Genomic DNA, 20174 nt, shown 5'->3' on the forward strand with positions numbered 1-20174 from the left:
TTCCAAAGGATCTTATTTTGTGAACTATATATATCAGTAGTGTATATTACCATACAGTGTAAAAAGATCTACATATGAACAATGCAACCAACTATCCAAGTGTTACACCAACTAAAACCCCCAATAAACCTTGAACAGTGACTACTTTTGTTAATTCATTATGTTAAGATATAAAGTCATAAGCTGCCAGTTATTCATTATATTATTAGGCTACTGGGTAACCCTGCAATGATTTTTTTAAAAAGGGACATTAATTACTAATAGCAGACAGAGTAACAATAGAATTGTTTTAGTACCACTTCCATTAAAATCGAGTTTTAATATACTAAGTCCCAAAGTATTATATGAGATATTTGATAATAATGCTAATCATAATTGGAAAGTAACATTCTATATGTGAATGTAATATTTATTTGCCAACTGAATATAGGCAATAGTACTTTGTCACTACAGGGAACACAGATTTTCTTTGCCCTCTAGAAGCCAGTAACAAAAACAATTTTAAGGTCGGGTGGATTGGCTCATGCCTGTAAACCCAGCACTCTGGGAGGTCAAGGTGGGCTGATCACTTGAGGCCAGAGACCAGCCCAGCCAACAGTGAAATCCCATTTCTTTAAAACAAAACAAAAAAACAAGTATCCTTGGTGGTTGTCTACTCAAGTTTTCTTTAAATTTTTCTAAAAATACAACTGGAACCCTTATCCAGGCCTGAAAACCATACTTGTAAAGATTAACTGGACAACATTATTGTCGTTATTCCCAACTCCAGGATCTTTTTCCAAAGATTCTTTCCTGGGAGCCAGTTAAGGAATTGTCTCAGCATGGTTTTCCAACCTTTTGCTTTGCCTGAGCCACATTGGAAGAAGTGTCTTGGGCCACACATAAAACACACCCACCAGGCACGGTGGTTGACACTTGTAATCCCAGCACTTGGATAGGCCGAGGTGGGTGGATCACTTGAGGCCAGGAGTTGAAGACCAGTATGGCCAACACGGTGAAACCCCATCTCTGCTAAAAATAGAACAATTAGCTGGGTGTAGTGGCCTGTGCTTGTCATCCCAGCTACTTGGGAAGCTGAGGCACAAGAGGCTGAGGTGGTGATCAGGGAATGAACTGGTGATAAACCCACAAGAGACCAGTGAACCCAGATGGTGTCACTGCACTTGAGCCTGGGCAACAGAGCAAGACTGTGTCTCAAAAGTTAAATAACACTACCAATAGCTGATAAGCTAAAAAAAAATTCATAATTTTTCTGATAATCTGCCACCACAAATAAGCAAAAGAGTCTTCACATTCAAAGGGTTGGACACATCTATAAAGTATAAATCTGTGGATTTTTAGTGTATTCACATAGTTGACAACCATCACCAATATCTAATCTTAGAATACAGGCTGGGTGCAGAGGATCACACTTGTAATCCCAGCACTTTAGGAGGCCAAGGCAAGTGGATTGTTTGAGCCCAAGAGTTTGATACCAGCCTAAGCAACATGGCAAAATAAATTCCTGTCTCTACAAAAAAAATTTCCCACGTATGGTGGCGGACACCTGTAGTCCTAGCTGCACAGGAGGCTGAAATGGGAGGATCCCTTGAGCCCAGGAGGCAGAGGTTGCAGTGAGCCAAGATTGTGCCACTGTACTCCAGCCTGGATGACAATGAAATCCTGTCTCAAAGGAAAAAAAAAAAAAAGGACATTTTAATTAGCCCAAAAAGAAGCCTGTACTTACTCCTGTAGCCTTTTGGAAACTTTGAGGCACCTTCAGTCTTCAAAATGTTTTAAATTTACATTAATTTCATATTATTTGATACAATAAATTAATATCAACAAGACTGAAAAATAACAAGTGAAATAGACTGATTCTATTAGTCTTTCATGAATTTCCAAATGGAATCTTGTGAAACTTCCTTACTTATTGGCAAAATAAATGTCTCGGCTTTGCTTTGTAGCTTTCTGCCTCAGGCAAAGAATAGGCCAGCTCTGCAAGGACCCTGATTCTTTTTGTCTTAGTAACCTTGGAAACTGGATTAAGTAGGCCTTATCCCCATCTCACAGAAGTTGCCAGTTAGTGTAGAAGCAAATGTGATGCTCAGAACATGGTTCTTTCTTTTTTTTCCCCCAGAAACTTTGATTTAATCAGAACATGGCTCTACTGCCATTTTTTAAAAATCCCACTAAAGCCCATGTTGCCAAAATAAAAATACTTAAAAGCCATGTTCTTTAACATTTTTTTATTTTAATTTTTTTTTTGGATGGGTTTTCCCTATGTTTCTCATGCTGGTCTTGAACTCCTGGGCTGAAGCACTCCTTGTGCCTCGGCCTCCCAAACTGCTGGGTTGCAGGTATGAGCCACTATGTCTGACCTCAAAATTCTTTAGTGAGTACCTACTATTCTTTGGTAAATGTTGCAATATATAAGAATAAACACAGACAATTTTTGGTTTGCCTAAAGTGTCTGCAGTCAAGTAAGCAAAATGGTAAGTTTGGAGTACTTGGGCAGGCCTGGATGAAGAGCCAGTTCTAGTCACCTAGCATTAGTTTGGCCACTACCAAGCTGATAACTTCCTTGGCAACCAGGGGCCTGAGGCAGGTGTAGAGCTTAAATTTCCAGTCCATTCAGGCCAGCAGTCTCCTTCTCAGCCCAGGGATAAATAAGGTTGCTGTGGAGGTATACGACCAAGTGGTTGCTGTTTCTGTCCGATATAGGGGGCCTCTAGCTTCAGGCTACTTGTTGGTTGAGAAAAGTGCCATAAGAGAGAGATACACTGGAAATGACAGTAGCTGACATTTGTCAAGGAAAGCCAGAGCATGTATGTGCAAAGCTGAAAATGAGGAATTAACCTTGAGAAGGGCTAGGGAAAGAGCTTTCTAGGTTTAAAGAACAGTAAATAAAGTCCTGATCCAAATAAAGCTGCCCAAAGTCTGCTTGGAGGGGAGTGTATTGAGTGTCCTGAGATGATATCAGAGGTGGCGTAGGAGGCCAAATCTTGAATATCTAGCTTGTGGTAATTGGTTACTCTGCGTTCAATGGAAAGCCACTGAAAAGGTTTAAAGCAGGGTTATTACATAATCTGAACCATATTAAAAACAAAGACTGGCCGGGCGCGGTGGCTCAAGCCTGTAATCCCAGCACTTTGGGAGGCCGAGGCGGGTGGATCACAAGGTCAAGAGATCGAGACCAACCTTGGTCAACAAGGTGAAACCCCGTCTCTACTAAAAATACAAAAAAATTAGCTGGGCATGGTGGTACATGCCTGTAATCCCGGCTACTCAGGAGGCTGAGGCAGGAGAATTGCCTGAACCCAGGCGGCGGAGGTTGCGGTGAGCCGAGATCGTGCCATTGCACTCCAGCCTGGGTAACAAGAGCGAAACTCCGTCTCGGAAAAAAAAAAAAAAAAAACAAGTACTGGCCAGGCACGTATTTGTTTAACCATATTAAAAACAAATACTGATTCATGCATGTAAAACCAGCACTTTGGGAGGCTCAGGTGGGTGGATCCCTTGAAGTCAGGAGTTCGAGACCAGCCTGGCCAGCATGGTGAAACTCCATCTCTATTAAAAATACAGAAAAAAAAAAAAAATAGCCAAGTGCAGTGGCATACGCTTGTAGTCCCAGCTACTTGGGAGGCTGAGGCAGGAGAATGGCTTGAACTCGGGAGTCAGAGGTTGCAGTGAGCCGAGATCGTGCCGCTGCACAATCAGCCTGGGCGACAGAGTGAGACTCCTGTCTCAAACACCACCACCACCACCACTACAGGCTATTATATGAAAAATAAATTATATTTTGAATTTTGAAAAAGGTTCAAATGCAAATACTCGACAAAGATGGAGTAGGTTGTGTCCCCTTCTGTGAGTTATAAATATTAATAATTACTTGCTGTAAATTGAATGCATCCTTAGCATCTTTGCATTTCAATTATTACCCTCTGTTCTCTCAAGAGAAATTCTGACTTTGTTTCAGCACTCAGTCCTGAGAAGTTAATAATTTTTTTTTTTTGAGACAGAGTCTCACTCTGTCCCCCAGGCTGGAGTGCAGGGGCACCATCTCTCCTCACTGCAACCTCCGCTTCCCAGGTTCAAGGGATTCTCCTGCCTCAGCCTCCCAAGCATCTGGGACTACAGGCACGCACCACCACACCCAGCTAATTTTTGTATTTGCAGTACAGACGGGGTTTCACCATACTGGTCAGGCTGGTCTTGAACTCCTGACCTCGTGATCCACCCGCCTTGGCCTCCCAAAGTGCTGGGATTACAGGCATGAGCCACCGCGCCCGAGAAGTTAATAATTATTTTAAATCCTGTAAATAATGCATCCCTGTCTTGCACACTCTTTGGGTCAGTCTAGAATTCTTCGCATCATTTCCCTGATCTGGATCGCCGCAACCCACACAGCTCTCCATCCTGGAGAGAAGTCCACGTGCCTGCGCCTGTTGGGGGAAGAGAGGCGGAGCTTGCGTGCTGACGCAGAGAGCCGTGCGTGGGAGCGTGGGCGCCTCGAGACACCCGAAGGGCAACCGTCGCCGGGCTTTGCGCCTCAACTGTCGTGGCTGTATTTTTCTGTTGTCACTTCTGTGTCTTTCTTCAAGGTGGTTGCTTGCCCTTTTGGGTCATCTGTACTGCGCCAAGCCAAGCATTTGTGAGCGCGTGGTGCTGGGGTGAAAGGGGGGGCTGGGGACAGAGAGAAATCCAAAAGCCCGCTGGTGCCCCAGCCCTCTCGTTGCCTGGTAGGCTGGGCCTTGCTTTACCTTCCGCGCACCCTTGACCAGGAAATTCTTCCTTTGGTTTCCCTCTACCCCGGCTCCAACATTCTGCAAACTGAAGAGGCTGTTCCTTAGATGTTGAGTGTGGTTAACACATCGTAGCTGTGAGAGTGATTAATTTAGGGAGTTCTATTCCATTGAAGTTGCGTTATCCCTATCAGGTTCTCCAAATGTCAACTGTCAAGGAGCAGCTTATTGAGAAGCTCATTGAGGAGGATGAAGACTCCCAACGTAAAATTACCGTTGTTGGAATTGGTGCTGTAGGCATGGCTTGTGCTATTAGCATTTTACTGAAGGTGAGTAAGAAGCCCATCCTGTGGCTGAAAATCAAGTGAGCACTTCAGAGTCTTCGCGATGTCAATGCATTCAGGGTTGCAGGGCTAATCCCTTGAAAGCAGATTTGTATCCTCTTATCTGGCCTGCCCACCCGCCAGCTCGGCCTCGCTTCCTTCTTTCCCCCTCCCCCTTCCTTATTTTTTCTTTCCCTCCCTCCCTCTCTCTTTCCTTTTCTTTCTTTTCTTTCCTTCTTTTCCTTCCTTCCCTCCTCCTTCCTTCCTTTCTCTGTATTAAAAACGCGCTCTTTGAATGAAGAGATCCCCCAAGCAGGCTTTGTGAGAGCAACATGGCTGTTTACTACCTGGGTGCGAGAGGGCTGAGGCCGAAAAGGGCGTTAGCAAAGGGCAGTGGGATAGGACTTGTTTTTTTTTAGGTTTGGGGTGGGCAGTGGAAAGTTACAGAGTAAGATCAGTTACAGTGGTGGGGGTAGGGGCAAGGACTACACATTACCGTAAGTTTAGTTACAATGGCAGGTGGGATAAGAGTAGTTAAAATGGCAGGGTGGGGTGAGGGACTTCTCCGGGGAAGCTTCGCTGGGCAGTTAGGGACAATGGCGAATGCGGGGGGGGGGTGGGGGGTGGGGGAGGGGAGGCGGTGGGAGACCATCAGCCGAGGCAAGCAAGACTTCAGACTTTCAGGCTCCGGACTTGACACTCCTTTTCTCTTTTCCTTTTCGTCTTTCTTTTCTCTTCTCTCCATTCTTTATCTGACGTTCCTTTTTCTTTTTTTGAGACAGAGTTTGTCTGTTGCCCAGGCTGGAGTGCAGTGGTGCAGTCTTGTTCCCCTGCAGCGTCCACCGCCCAGGCTCAAGCGATTCTCCTGCCTCAGCCTCTTGAGTAGCTGGGGCCTCAGGCACGCACCACCAGACTTGGCTAATTTTTTGTGTTTTTAGTAGAGACAAGGTTTACCATGTGGGCCGGACTGGTTTTGAACTCGTGACCTCAAGTGATCCACCTGCCTTGGTCTCCCAAAGTACTGGGATTACAGGCATGAGCCATGATGCCTGGCTACCAATAGGTATTTTTTTAACCCCTGTCCCCTCCCTTCCTCTCTGCTTTTGGAGTTCCTAGTGTTTGCTGTTGCCATCTTTATGTCCATTTATACCCAGTGTTTAGCTCCCACTTAAAAGCGAGAACATGCAGTATTTGGTTCTCTGTTTCTGCATTAATTCACTTAGGATAATAGGTTCCAGCTATATCCATTTTGCTGCAAAGAACATGATTTTGTTCTTTTTTATGGCTATTGAATATTCAGTATTCCATGGTGTATATGTTCCACTTTTTCTTTATCCAGTCCACCATTATGGGTGCTTAGATTTATTCCGTGTCTTTGTTATTATGAATAGCACTGGGAGAAACATGCTAGTGTAGGTATCTTTTTGGCAGAACATAATTCTAACTTTCTGTACTTTATGATGCTGGTGGTGGATCTCTGCACCTTTTCTTCCTTGCCAGTTGGCATCTTCTCAGATTCTGCCAATAGAGGTCACTAGAGGGAAGTTGGAAGGTAACAGGAGGGGAGAAGAGACCTCCTTGTTTGCTTATTGTTCTGGTTACTGTCATCCCAGCTGTAGCTCTTTGTTGAAATTAGGTTGGTTCTAACCTCCATCTTCTTTTGGAACTCCCAACATTGCCCTCATCTTGTCGGCTCAGCAGTATCAGCAACAACCAGGTTTTGCCTTCTTCAGGTGTCTGAACATAGCTCTATGAAACACTTCCAGTAGTCTCTCTGCTCTGTCACCCTTAGGGGTGTTAACTTCTAACTACAGTTGCTGTGTCTGGATTACCTCATATGTTCCCTTTTTGCTCTTTCAGAACTCCAACTGCTAGCTAATTCCCTATACTAAATTTCCTCTGTTGAAATGCTTAGAGTGGTTTCCATTTTTCTGACCAAACCCAGACTGTGACACAGACTGATACAAAAATTGACCCATAAACATGATATGTTTTTTTTGTTGTTGTTGTTGTTTGTTTTTCTTGTTGTTGAGACGAGGTCTGGCTCTGTTGCCCAGGCCAGAGTGCAGTGGTGCAATCTCAACTCACTGCAGTCTCTACCTCCCAGGTTCAAAGCCACCCTCCCACCTCAGTCTCCTCAGTAGCTGGGACTACAGGCACACACCACCATGCCCGGCTACTTTTTGTAGAATCAGGGTTTTGCCATGTTGCCCAGGCTGGTCTTGAACTGTTGAGCTCAAGTGATTCTCTTGCCTTGACCTCCCAAAGTGTTGGGATTACAGGCATGAGCCACTGTGCCCTGCCAAATATCATCTAGGTTGTTTGTGCACAATTCTGCCTTCTTTTCTTTCTTGCTTTCTCCCTTTCTTTCTTTCTTTTCTTCTTCTTCTTTTTTTTTTGATAGGATCTCACTCTGTCACCCAGGCTGGAGTGCAGTGGCGCAGTCATAGCTCACTGCAGCTCAACCCCCTGGGCTCAAGTGATCCTCCCACCTCAGCCACCCACATAGCTGGGATTACAGGCATGCACCACCATGCCTGACTAATTTTTTGTAGAAACAGGGTTTCACCATGTTGCTCAGGCTGGTCTCGAACTCCTGAGCTCAAGCAGTCTGCCACTTTGGCTTCCCAGAGTGCTGGATTACAGGTGTGAATTTAGGTTTGGGGTAGGCAGTGGAAAGTTACAGAGTAAGATCAGTTACAGTGGTGGGGGTAGGAGCAAGGACTGTACATTACCGTAAGTTTAGTTACAATGGCAGGTGGGATAAGAGTAGTTACACCTGGCTGGCTTTCTTATCAATTAGCTAAGAAGTGTTAATGTGATCCATCTAGATGAAACTTCTTAATCCTCCTCCCATTCATGATACACAACACATTATTTAGTAAATTTTAGAATATACGGTTTTTCAGAAGGGCCAAATGGTACCTGATCTAAGAAAAAAACAGTAGTAAGTAGGGACTTTTATCTCTTTCCCTTACTGTCCCTTTGGAATCTGGCCACTGGAATCTCAAGTACTATATAGTTCTGTACTCTGTTGCATGTGACAAAAACCCAATTCAAATTCGGTTAAGTAGAAAGAGACAACATATTGTTCATGTAACTTGAAATAGGGCAGAAATAGCTTCAGATACTACTGGATTCTGAAGTTCAGACATATCAAGACATAGTCTTTGCATATCTTGGTTTAGATTTTCTCTGTTGGCTTAATTCTTAGAGTCTTTCTGTGTGGTGGTAAAGATGGCTGTACAGTTTGTTCTTACATTCTTGTTTTTTTCCCTCCAATTCTACAGTCATTACTAAGGTTCTTAGATTTGCATGTCATTCTTAGAGCTTATGATTCCAAAGAAAAGTGAGATGTAATCTTCCATCTTCCAATTTCAAACTTTATAGACATACTTGTTTCTTATACCTGGGCCATACGTCCACTTATGAACTGATTTCTGTGACCAGAAGGAAAAGATGGAACAATTGGCTAGGTCTGGTTTTATGCCCATCTACTCCAAGGTTGGAGGACTGATGTTAACTGTACTGCACTGAACCACATGGAATGGATTCCCATGGAAAAGAAGAATTCTATTACCAGGGACACTAGACAGATGAAAATAAGTGTTCACCAGAGGTGGTTACCTTTCTGTTTGGGCCATAAGGATGCATACTAAAAGCAGCTTTAGCCGACTCAGAAATAAGGCTTAAGGTTATCCTGGCAGGGCACGGTGGCTCAAGCCTGTAATCCCAGGACTTGGGGAGGCCGAGGCAGGCGGATCACTTGAGGTCAGGTGTTTGAGACCAGCCTGACCAATGTGGTGAAACTTCATCTCTACTAAAAATACAGAAATTAGCCAGACATGGTGGTGGGCGCATGTAATCCCAGCTACTCAGGAGGCTTGAACCTGGGAGGTAGAGGGGTTGCAGTGCCTGAGATCATGCCACTGCGCTCCAGCATGGACAACAGAGTGAGACTCTGTCTCAAAAAAAAAAAAAAACAAACAAACCAAAAAAAAACACAGGTTAAATATAATAAAATCCTTTGAAATAATTTTATTTTCCTTGGTTTTCAGTTGTTATTTAAATGGTAAAAAACAAAACAAAAACCCAACTCTTAAAAAGTTCTAACAATTACATGAAGTCAAAACAATAATTTTTGCTACATCCTAATGTTTACTTACCTTTCCTTTTGGTCACCCTAGTCTCATTAAAAAACTATTTTTATATTATTTTTCCCTATTAAAATATGATATTCCTTTAATTATGAAGTAGCCACTTGAAAATTCTTCTCCTAAAACTTGAGTAGGAACATTTTTCTGAACATTTTACTCAGAACTTTCATATATTTTAGGATTTGGCTGATGAACTTGTCCTCGTTGATGTCGCAGCCGACAAACTGAAGGGAGAAATGATGGATCTTCAGCATGGCAGTCTTTTCTTTAGTACTTCAAAGATTACCTCTGGAAAAGGTTAATTTTAGTTTTATAAAGTCATTTCCAAAGCTTTATAAAAAATAAATTTTACCAAACTTTGTCAATAAATATAAAATTTAAAGTAGCACCGTTGGGCCATATAATTTAATTAATTTTTTTTTTTGGAGACAGAGTCTCTGTAGTTCAGACTGGAGTGCAGTGGCGCGATCTTGTCTTACTGCAACCTGCCCCTGCCAGATCCTGGTTTAAGCAATTCTCCTGCCTCAAGGCCTTCTGAGTAGCTGGGATTATAGGCACAAACCACCATGCCCAGCTAATTTTTGTATTATTATTATTTTTTTTAGTAGAGACGGAGTTTCACCATGTTGGCCAGGCTGATCTCGGAACTCCTGACCTTGTGATCCACCTGCCTCAGCCTACCAAAGTGCTGAGATGACAAGTGTGAGCCACTGAACTCAGTTAATTTTTTTTTTTTTTTTTTTTAAGACGGAATCTCGCTCTGTCACCATGCTAGAGTGCAGTGGCGTGATGTTGGCTCATTGCAACCACTGCCTCCTGGGTTGAAGTGATTCTCCTGCCTCAGCCTCCTGAGTAGAGCTGGGACTAGAGGCACATGCCACCATGCCCAGCTAATTTTTTTGTGTTTTTAGTAGATGATGTTTGACCACATTGGCTGGGATGATCTGGATCTCCTGACCTCCTGATCTACCCACCTCAGCCTCCCAAAGTGCTGGGATTACAGGCGTGAGTCACTGTGCCTGGCCAGTATTTCTGTTTTTTTGAGACAGAGTCTCGCTCTGTCAGCTAGGCTGGAGTGCAGTGACATGATCTTGGCTCACTGCAACCTCCACCTCCCAGCTTCAAGCGATTCTCCTCCTTCAGTCTCCTGTGTAGCTGGGATTACAGGCATGTACCAGCATCCCTGGCTAATTTTTGTATTTTTAGTAGAGAATGGATTTCACTATGTTGGCCAGGCTGGTCTCGAACTCCTGACCTCACATCTGACCATTCACGTCATTCTCCCAAAGTGCTGGAATTACAGGTGTGGGCCACTGTGCCTAGCCAGGCCATATAATTTAAAAAGTTAATTTTTAAAAAAAGAACATTTCAGTATAATTGGCGGATATTTGGAAAATAGAAAACCTGTATAAAGAAAATTTGAATCTCTTCTATTAATGACTTTATGTAGGTTTTCTAAGCTTTTGTTTTCTTTACATAACTGATGTATAAATGCTTTTAAGCTTGTCATTCTCTCTTTCTTTTTTTTTTTTGAGACAGACTCTCACTCTGTCGCCCAGGCTGGAGTGTAGTGGTGGGATCTTGGCTAACTGCAACCTCCACCTCCCGGGTTCAAGCAATTCTCCTGCCTCTGCCTCCTGAGTAGCTAGGATTACCAGTGCATGCCACTACACCTAGCTTATTTTTATATATTTTTTAAATAGAGATGGGGTTTCACCATCTTGGCCAGGCTGGTCTTGAATTCCTGACCTCATGGTCCAACCACTTTGGCCACCAAAAGTGCTGGGATTACAGGCGTGAGCCACTGTGCCTGGCCTCGTCATTCTGCTTTGTATATTTTCCCAAGAATATACACTCTTGAATAGTTTTTATAATATTATTGATACATTTATCCATATTCTTTTTTTTTTTTTTTTAAGACAGGGTTTCACCATGTTGGCCAGGCTGGTCTTGAACTCCCGACCTCAGGTGATCTGCCTGCCTTGGCCTCCCAAAGTGCTGAGATTACAGGCGTGAGCAACCACGCCCAGCCCATTTATCCATATTCTTTAGTTTTTTTTTTTTTTAAGGAAAATTTGTATTATTGTAATTGTTTTTGTGTGCAGAAAACTCAGTAGTGTACATTTAACCCAGTTTAGTGGCAAGTTCTTTAGCCTTTGACTTTTCAAGCTTGGCAATAAAAGCCACAGACTTGGGACCCACGACACTCCCTCCCCAGTGACAGCAGATCTCATTATATCTGTCGTTGTGATTGGTCCTAATAGCTTCCACCAGCTTAACCAAAGTGCCTTTGTCTTCCAAGTTAACCTGCATGAAGGTGACAGTGGTGCAGGTCTTCCTGTGGACTAGACGTCCCAGTCTTGCTTTCCCCTTGATAATGCAGTAAGGGATCCACATTTTATAACACAAGGCAGGCAAGAAGACAACCAGCTCGATGGGATCCACATTGTGTGCAGTCACCACCAGCTGAGCTTTCATGTTCTCTACCAAGGTGGGGACATTTTTAACTCCTAGAACACACAGTCACTGTGAGCACTCACAGGGCCTCCTCTGGTCACAAGAAGCTGCTGGGCCCAGCTGTTGTAGTTTTCTTTCTATGTTTATAGTGAACCAGGTTTCAAGGCATAGCATGAGGCCATAGAACATAGGTAATGGAGGGCCGGACGCGGTGGCTCACGCCTGTAATCCCAGCACTTTGGGAGGCCGAGGAGGGCAGATCACAAGGTCAAGAAATCGAGACCATCTTGGCCAACATGGTGAAACCCCGTCTCTACTAAAAATGCAAAAAATTAGCCGGATGTGGTGGCACATGCCTGTAATCCCAGCTACTTGGGAGGCTGAGACAGGAGAATTGCTTGAACCCAGGAGGCGGAGGTTGCAGTGAGCCGAGAATGCGCCATTGCACTCCAGCCTGGGCAACGAGCGAAACTCTGTCTCAAAAAAAAAAAAAAAAAAAAAGAACATAGGTAATGGAGGACTTGGCTTCATCATCATTAGCATCACGTGTTGACCAACTAAAAGCCTCAGATAATTAGGAAAAATGTTTACTTTTTATCATACACCAAAGTATGTGGTGCACTCTTTGGTAATGTGATTCAACAGATATACTTTCTTTTTTTCTTTCTTTTTTTTTTTTTTTTGAGAAAGAGTTTCATTCTTGTTGCCCAGGCTGGAGTGCAATGGCGTGATCTCGGCTCACCGCAACCTGAGTCCCGGGTTCAAGTGATTCTCCTGCTTAAGCCTCCTGAGTAGCTGGGATTACAGGCATGCACCACCATACCCAGCTAATTTTGTATTTTTAGTAGAGATGGGATTTCTCCATGTTGGTCAGGCTGGTCTTGAACTCCTGACCTCAGGTGATCCGCCTGCCTCGGCCTCCCAAAGTGCTGGCATTACAGGCATGAACTACTCTGCCCAGCTTTCAACAAAACAAATATACTTTCTTTTTTTTTTTTTTAAAGATGGGGTTTCACTGTGATGGCCGGGCTGGTCATGAACTCCTGACCTCAGGTGATCCACCCACCTCGGCCTCCCCAAGTGCTAGGATTACAGGCGTGAGCCATCGTGCCCGGCCAACAAAGATACTTTCTACTAAAAGTCCTCTTATCTAACATGATTGAGATTAAAGGTAGTTACCTAATTTAAAAATGCTTCTTAGAAAGAGCCATGTTAAACATTTTATATTGGCCTAAAACATACACATGTAGGTAGAAGTTTATTTGCTGAGTTTCTGATTGTAGGGCAAGGCCTTTGAGTAAGACTCAGCTGATTAGAGTTTTGCAGTGCCTTCCCACGCCTTCCCCTTCCCTTCCTTTTCTCTTTTCCCTTCCTTTCCCTTTCCCTTCTCCCTTTCTTTCCTTTCTTTCCCTCTCTGATCCTCTCCCCTCCCCTGCCCAGCCCTCTGTTTTCTTTTCTCTCCTCTCCATGTTGCCCAGACTGGAGTGGCTATTTATTTACTTATTTATTTTTGAGACAGAGTCTCACTCTGTCACCCTGGCTGGAGTGCAGTGGCACAATCTCAGCTTACTGCAACCTCCACCTCCCAGGTTCAAGCAATTCTCCTGCCTCAGCCTCTCTAGTAGCTGGGACTATAGGCGTGCACCACCATGCCTGGCTAATTTTTGTATTTTTAGTAGAGACAGGGTTTCACCATGTTGGTCAAGTTGGGCTCAAACTCCTGACCTCAGGTGATCTGCCTGCCTTGGCCTCCCAAAGTGTTGGGATACAGGTGTGAGCCACCACGCCTGGCCTGAAGTGGCAATTTATAGGCATGGTCTTAGCACACCACAACCTCGTAGTCCTGGGCTGAAGTGGTCCTCCTGGAGCCTGACAAGTACCTGGGACAACAGACAGTGTCTTCCTGAAAGCACATCAATAGTGATTATTTAGATTGCTTTTTGTTTTTTGAGATGGAGTCTTGCTCTGTCACCCAGGCTGGAGTGCAGTGGCACGATCTCGGCTCACTGCAACCTTTGCCTCCCAGGCTGAAGCGATTCTCCTACCTCAGCTTTCCGAGTAGCTGGGAGTACAGGTGTGTGCTATCATGCCTGGCTAATTTTTTGTATTTTTAGTAGAGATGGGGTTTCACCACATTGGTCAGGCTGGTCTTGAACTCCTGACCTCGTGATCCACCAACCTCGGCCTCCCAAAGTGCTGGGATTACAGGCGTGAGCCACCGCGCCTGGCCTAGATTGCTTTAAAGTACCACAATAAACAAAATTGTTCATGAAGCAGTCTGGTTATGAAACCTTTCTAAATTTTATGACTTTATTTTACTTTTGGAGACAGTCTCACCAGGCTGGAGTGCAGTGACATAATCATGGTTTGCTGCAGCCTTGAATTCGCAGGCCCCTCCCACATTACCCTCTTTGGTAGCTGGGACTTTTAGTGTGTGCCACCATGCCCAGCTAATTTTTTTTTTTGAGACGGAGTTTTGCTCTTATTACCCAGGCTGGAGTGCAATAGTGCAGTCTCGGCTCACCACAACCTCTGCCTTCTGGGTTCAGGCAATTCTCCTGCCTCAGCCTCCTGAATAGCTGGGATTACAGGCACATGTCACCATGCCCAGCTAATTTTTTGTATTTTTAGTAGAGACGGGGTTTCACTATGTTGACCAGGATGGTTTCGATCTCTTGACCTCTTGATCCACCTGCCTTGGCTTCCCAAAGTGCTGAGATTACAGGTTTTAGCCACCGCGGCTGGCCCATGCCCAGCTAATTTTTTTAAAAATTACTGTTTGTATATATGGGGTCTAACTCTGTTGCCCAGGCTGGTCTTAAATTCCTGGGCTCAAGTAATTGCAGGTGTGAGCCATCATGCCTAGCCCATTTTTATTCTTTTCTCAAACCTAGAAGGACGGGTTTTTTTTTTTTTTCTTTTGGAGACAGTCTCACTCTGTCATCCAGGCTGGAGTGCAGTAGCCTGATTTCGGCTGACTGCAACCTCTGCCTCCTGGGTTCAAGCGATTCTGCCTCAGCCTCCCTAGTAGCTGGGACTACAGCTGTATGCCACCATGCCCAGCTAATTTTTGTATTTTAGTAGAGACAGGGTTTCACCGTATTGCCCAGGCTGGTCTCAAACTCCTGAGCTCAGGCAATCCACCTGCCTCAGCCTCCCAAAGTGCTGGGATTACAGGCACGAGCCACTACTCCCAGCCTAACTTAGAAGGACAACTTGCTTTTAATGTCTTTCTAGGGATTAACTTAATTTTCATAGAAACAATTATTTTTAACATTAATGATGGAGTACTTGATGGAGAAAAAGAGATTAAAAATAATGTAACATTGGGAGGCTGATGTAGGAGGGTCACTTGAGGCCAGCCAGAGGTAACATAGTGAGACCCTGCCGCAATAAAACATTAAAAAATTGTTCAACACTCCAGGCATGCTGGAGTGTGCCAGTAGCCCTAGCTTTGGGAGGCTGAGGCAGGAGGATTGCTTGAGTTCAAGGTTGCAATGAGCTATGATTGTACCACTGCACTCCAGCCTGGGCACAAAGCAAGATGCTATTGCTAAAATATATATAGTAATATAACAGACATCAGTGCATCTGCCACTCAGCAAAAGAAATCAAACATTCCCAAGTCAGTTGATACATTTTATATATTTGTATCTTCCTGTCTCCCAAATCTCAATGTTCAATGTAGTGTTTACCAAACATTTCTTTCACACTGGTATTTAGTAACTTATATTATCTTTAATTATACATAATAAATATAATTACAAAAATGGGTACAAACATGACCAATTCTTGATATGTAGCAACTAATGAGCAGAAGTACACAGATATACTGGATAGTAGTTTACTAGGTGAGACTGATTAGTTTGCCTGGGGTATCAGTATGTTTTGTATCAGTTAATTTGTTGAATTGGTTAAATGGAGTCAAATTAAAAAGATATTACTATTTTATCCTTATTTTTTGAGACAGTCTTGCTCTGTCACCCAGTCTGGAGTGCAGTGGCACAATCTCTGCTCACTGCAACCTCCACCTGCCAGGTTCAAGAGATTCTTCTGCCTCAGCTTCCCGAGTAGCTGGGATTACAGGTACACACCACCATGCCCAGCTAATTTTTGTATTTTTAGTAGAGATGGGTTTCACCATGTTGGCCAAGCTGGTCTCAAATGTCTGACCTCAAGCAACCCGCCTTCCTTGGCCTCCCAAAGTGCTGGGATTACAGGTGTGAGCTACCACACCTGGCCATATTTTAAAATTCTTGAAAACATATTCAATTTTCAATTTCTAATAATATGGCAGGATAAATACCTGGATTTGTCTTTCACTGTAAATGAGAAAACTTGTGCACAGAATATGAAAGAAAGGCCGGGTGCGGTGGCTCACACCTGTAATCCTAGCACTTTGGGAGGCCGAGATGGGTGGAGCACGAGGTCAGGATTCGAGACCAGCCTGGCCAACATGGTGAAACCCTGCCTCTACTAAAAATACAAAAAATTAGCCAGGCTTGCATGCCTGTAATCCCAGCTACTTGGGAGGCAAAGGAAGGAGAATCGCTTGAACCCGGAAGGTGGAGGTTGCGGTGAGCCGAGATCAAGCCACTGCACTCCAGCCTGGGCGACAGAGCAAGACTCTGTCTTAAAAACAAATAAATAAGCTGGGCGCGGTGGCTCAAGCCTGTAATCCCAGCACTTTGGAAGGCCGAGGTGGGTGGATCACGAGGTCGAGAAATCGAGACCATCCTGGTCAACATGGTGAAACCCCATCTCTACTAAAAATACAAAAAATTAGCTGGGCATGGTGGCACGTGCCTGTAATCCCAGCTACTCAGGAGGCTGAGGCAGGAGAATTGCTTGAACCCAGGAGGCGAAGGTTGCGGTGAGCTAAGATTGCGCCATTGCACTCCAGCCTGGGTAACAAGAGCGAAACTCCGTCTCAAGAAAAAAAACAAAAACAAAAACAAATAAATAAAAAAAAAAATCAATCCTTAAGAAATAATATGCTCTTAACAAAAAAATAAGGCATTTTCACAATAGGTGCTGAATGAAGTGAGGAAACCAGAGAGTTAAGCAAAGCACTGTAGCTCTGATAGCTCTTTTTACCCGGATAGCATTAGCCAACCATAGAGGACATCAATTTTGGTTTTCACTGACTCACAAAATTTAGGAGACCAGAGACAAAGCCTGATTTGGGGAGATCACCCCACAAAGCTGGTACCATAGTGGACTAAGCCAGGGGTCACTGAACATTTTCTGGAAAGGGTCAGATAGTAGACATTTTGGGCTTTTCCAGCTACATAGTAACTGTTATACCTACTCAACTCTGCTGTTGTGGTGCAAAAGGAAGCCGCAGACAATAATACATAAGCAAGTGGGTGTGGCTACATTCCAGTGATACTCTGTTTACCGTATAGGTGATACACCAGATGTCGTGTGCCTACCAGCAGTAGTTTACCATTGCCAGAACTATACCATTAATGTAATGATGATCTACAAATAATTATTCTCTCCCTACCTTAGGGGACCACAGTAAAATTGAGTGTCTTAGACACATTAGTGGGGGAAAACAGCTGCTAAGGATTTGGAACCACAAGCTGGCCCATATTTGAGTTCCAGAAAATCTTAGGCAATCAGATACTATCTGGAGGAAACTCACTTTATTTCAGGCCTCAAAGAACTTCAACAAATAAATTTTCAGAGAAAATGAACATCTCACAATAAAAATAATTAAATCTGCAAAAAAGAGCAAGAGCCAGCATAACAGAAACATGTCACTATAGATTTAAAAATTATCAAACACAGTATGATTACTCAAAAAATAAAAGACTTGAAAAATATCAGCATGAGACAGGAAACTATAAAAACACTTTAAAAAATAACAAAGTAATAACTTATAAATGTGAAATAAAAACTCAGTGGAGCCAGGTCTAGTGGCTCACTCCTGTAATCCCAGCACTTTAGGAAGCTGAGGTGGGTGGATGGCTTGAGGTCAGGAGTTGGAGACCAGCCTGGCCAACATGGTGAAACCATCTCTACTAAAAATACAAAAATTAGCCAGATGTGGTGGTGCACACCTGTAGTCCCAGCTACTCAGGAGGTTGGGGCAAGACAATCACTTGAACCAGGAGGCAGAGGTTGCAGTGAGCTGAGACTGCACCACCACTGCACACTCTAGCCTGGGCAACAAAGCAGGACTCTGTGGTGGTGGTGCGGGGGGAACCTCTATGGATTTAATGATAGATTAGACACCTTTGAAGAGAGAAGTGGCAAATCTAAGGCAATTACCCAGAAGACAAGAAGTGGAAAATATTAACAGGCTGAGAGTCATGGAGGATAGAATCATCACATTTGAAGAGATTATGATTGAGCATTTTTGAAGACCACTGAAAGATGACAACCCACAGATTTAAGAGGCCAAATAATATCAAGAAGAATAAATACAATATCCCTACCTGGACATATTCTTGTGAAATTAGAAAACACTAAAGGCAAAAAAAAGTGTGTAAAAATTGTCAGAGAGAAGATATGTTACCTACAGAAGAGGGTGAGAGTAGCAGCAGTGAAGCCAGAAGACAATGGAATGCAATGGAATGATTTTTTTTTTTTTTTTTTTTTTTTTGAGACGGAGTTTCGCTCTTGTTACCCAGGCTGGAGTGCAATGGCACGATGGAATGATATTTTTAATGTGCTGAGAGAAGAGTAAGTGTCAATCCGGGATCTACCCAGCAAATACATCTTTCAAGAACAAGGATGAAGCTGGGCCTGCTTCAAGAATGTATTGTCGTTTACTTTGTATTAGCCCCAAACTGTAAACAAGTCAATTAATCCCAGTACTAAGCTATATAAATTATGCAGTGTAATATTACACAGCAGTGAAAGTGAAGGAACTACAGGGACACATTAACTGGATAAATATTCAGATATATTTAGCTAAGGGAATACATGCTTTGTTCAAAAACAGATCAAATTTAATATGTAATGCTGGGCATGGTGGCTCATGCCTGTAATCCTAGAACTATAGGAGGCCAAGGTGAACAGATCAGTTGAGGTCAGGAGCTTGAGACCACTCTGGTCAACATGGCAAAATCCTATCTCTACTAAAAATTAGCTGCATATGGTGGCAGGCACCTGTAATCCCATCTACTCCAGGAGGCTGAGGCAGGAGAATCACTTGTGCCTGGGAAGTGGAGGTTGCAGTGAGCTGAGATCGTGCCATTGCGCTCCAGCCTGGATGATAGAGTGAGACTCCATCTCAAAACAAAACAAAAAAACAGTTAAGCCGGGCACGGTGACTCACGCCTGTAATCCCAGCACTTTGGGAGGCCAAGGTGGGTGGATCACGAGGTCAAGAGATCGAGACCATCCTGGTCAACATGGTGAAACCCTGTCTCTACTAAAAATACAAAAAATTAGCTGAGCATGGTGGTGCGTGCCTGTAATCCCAGCTACTCAGGAGGCTGAGGCAGGAGAATTGCTTGAACCCAGGAGGCGGAGGTTGGGGTGAGCCGAGATCATGCCATTGTATTCCAGCCTGGGTAACAAGAGCGAAACTCTGTCTCAAAAAAAAACAAAAACAAAAAACAAACAAACAAACAAACAAACAAAAAAAAACCAGTTAATATGTAATTTAAACATGCATGAGTAGTAACACGTTTTTAAAAGTATTGTGATTTTTGCCAGCCACAAGAGTGGTTGATAGATATAATCTATTTATCAGAGGCACACAGGGCTTCCAAGGTGTTGACAATGTTCTATAAATTTGCATTTTTTGTTTGTTTTTAGACAGGGTCTTGCTCTGTTGCCTAGGCCACAGTGCAGAGGTGTGATCATAGCTCACCACAACCTCAAAATCTTGAATTCCTGGGCTCAAGCAGTCCTCCCACCTCACCCTCCAGAGTACAAATGTGATCTAGCTGTTCGTTGTGTGGTTTTGAGAGAGTTGTTTAATATTTTTTAAATATTTTTTTCAAGGCCAGGCATGGTGGCTCAAGCCTGTAATCCCAGCACTTTGGGAGACTGAGGCAGGTGGATCACCTGAGGTCAGGAGTTCAAGACCAGCCTGACCAACATGGTGAAACCCTATATATATATATATATATATATATATATATATATTTCATTAAAAATTATTATTATTATCATTTTGAAAGAGAGTTTCTCTCGTTGCCCAGGCTTGAGTGCAATGGCTTGATCTCAGCTTACCGCAACCTCCACCTTCCAGATTTAAGTAATTCTCCTGCCTCAGCCTCCCAAGTAGCTGGGACTACAGGCATGCCCCACCACGTCAGGCTAATTTTGTAATTTAGTAGAGACGAGGTTTCTCCATGTTGGTCAGGCTGGTCTCGAACTCCTGACCTCAGATGATCCACCCACCTTGGCTTCCCATAGTGCTGGGATTGATTACAGGTGTCAGCCACTGTACCTGGCCCATTAAAAAAAATCGTATTTTAGAGGCTAGGTCTTTCTCTTTCACCCAGGCTGTAGCACCATGGCACCATCTCAGTTTAGTACAGTCTGCC

The 20174-nt window shown here is 43.6% G+C and overlaps 1 protein-coding gene across 1 annotated transcript in view; it reads left to right on the forward strand.

The window, feature by feature from the left end:
• The first annotated feature begins 105 nt into the window (after positions 1-105).
• The window catches only part of LDHC (lactate dehydrogenase C), a 52057-nt gene continuing 31988 nt past the window's right edge, over positions 106-20174 (forward strand). Inside the window, exons 1-2 of the mRNA XM_074401204.1 lie at positions 106-5053; positions 9384-9501. Of these exons, the coding sequence (XP_074257305.1) occupies positions 4928-5053; positions 9384-9501 (244 nt within the window). The 5' untranslated portion in view covers positions 106-4927. The remainder of the gene's footprint in view (positions 5054-9383; positions 9502-20174) is intronic.

The sequence above is a fragment of the Saimiri boliviensis genome, chromosome 6, assembly GCF_048565385.1.
Source record: "Saimiri boliviensis isolate mSaiBol1 chromosome 6, mSaiBol1.pri, whole genome shotgun sequence".
Lineage (NCBI taxonomy): Eukaryota > Metazoa > Chordata > Mammalia > Primates > Cebidae > Saimiri > Saimiri boliviensis.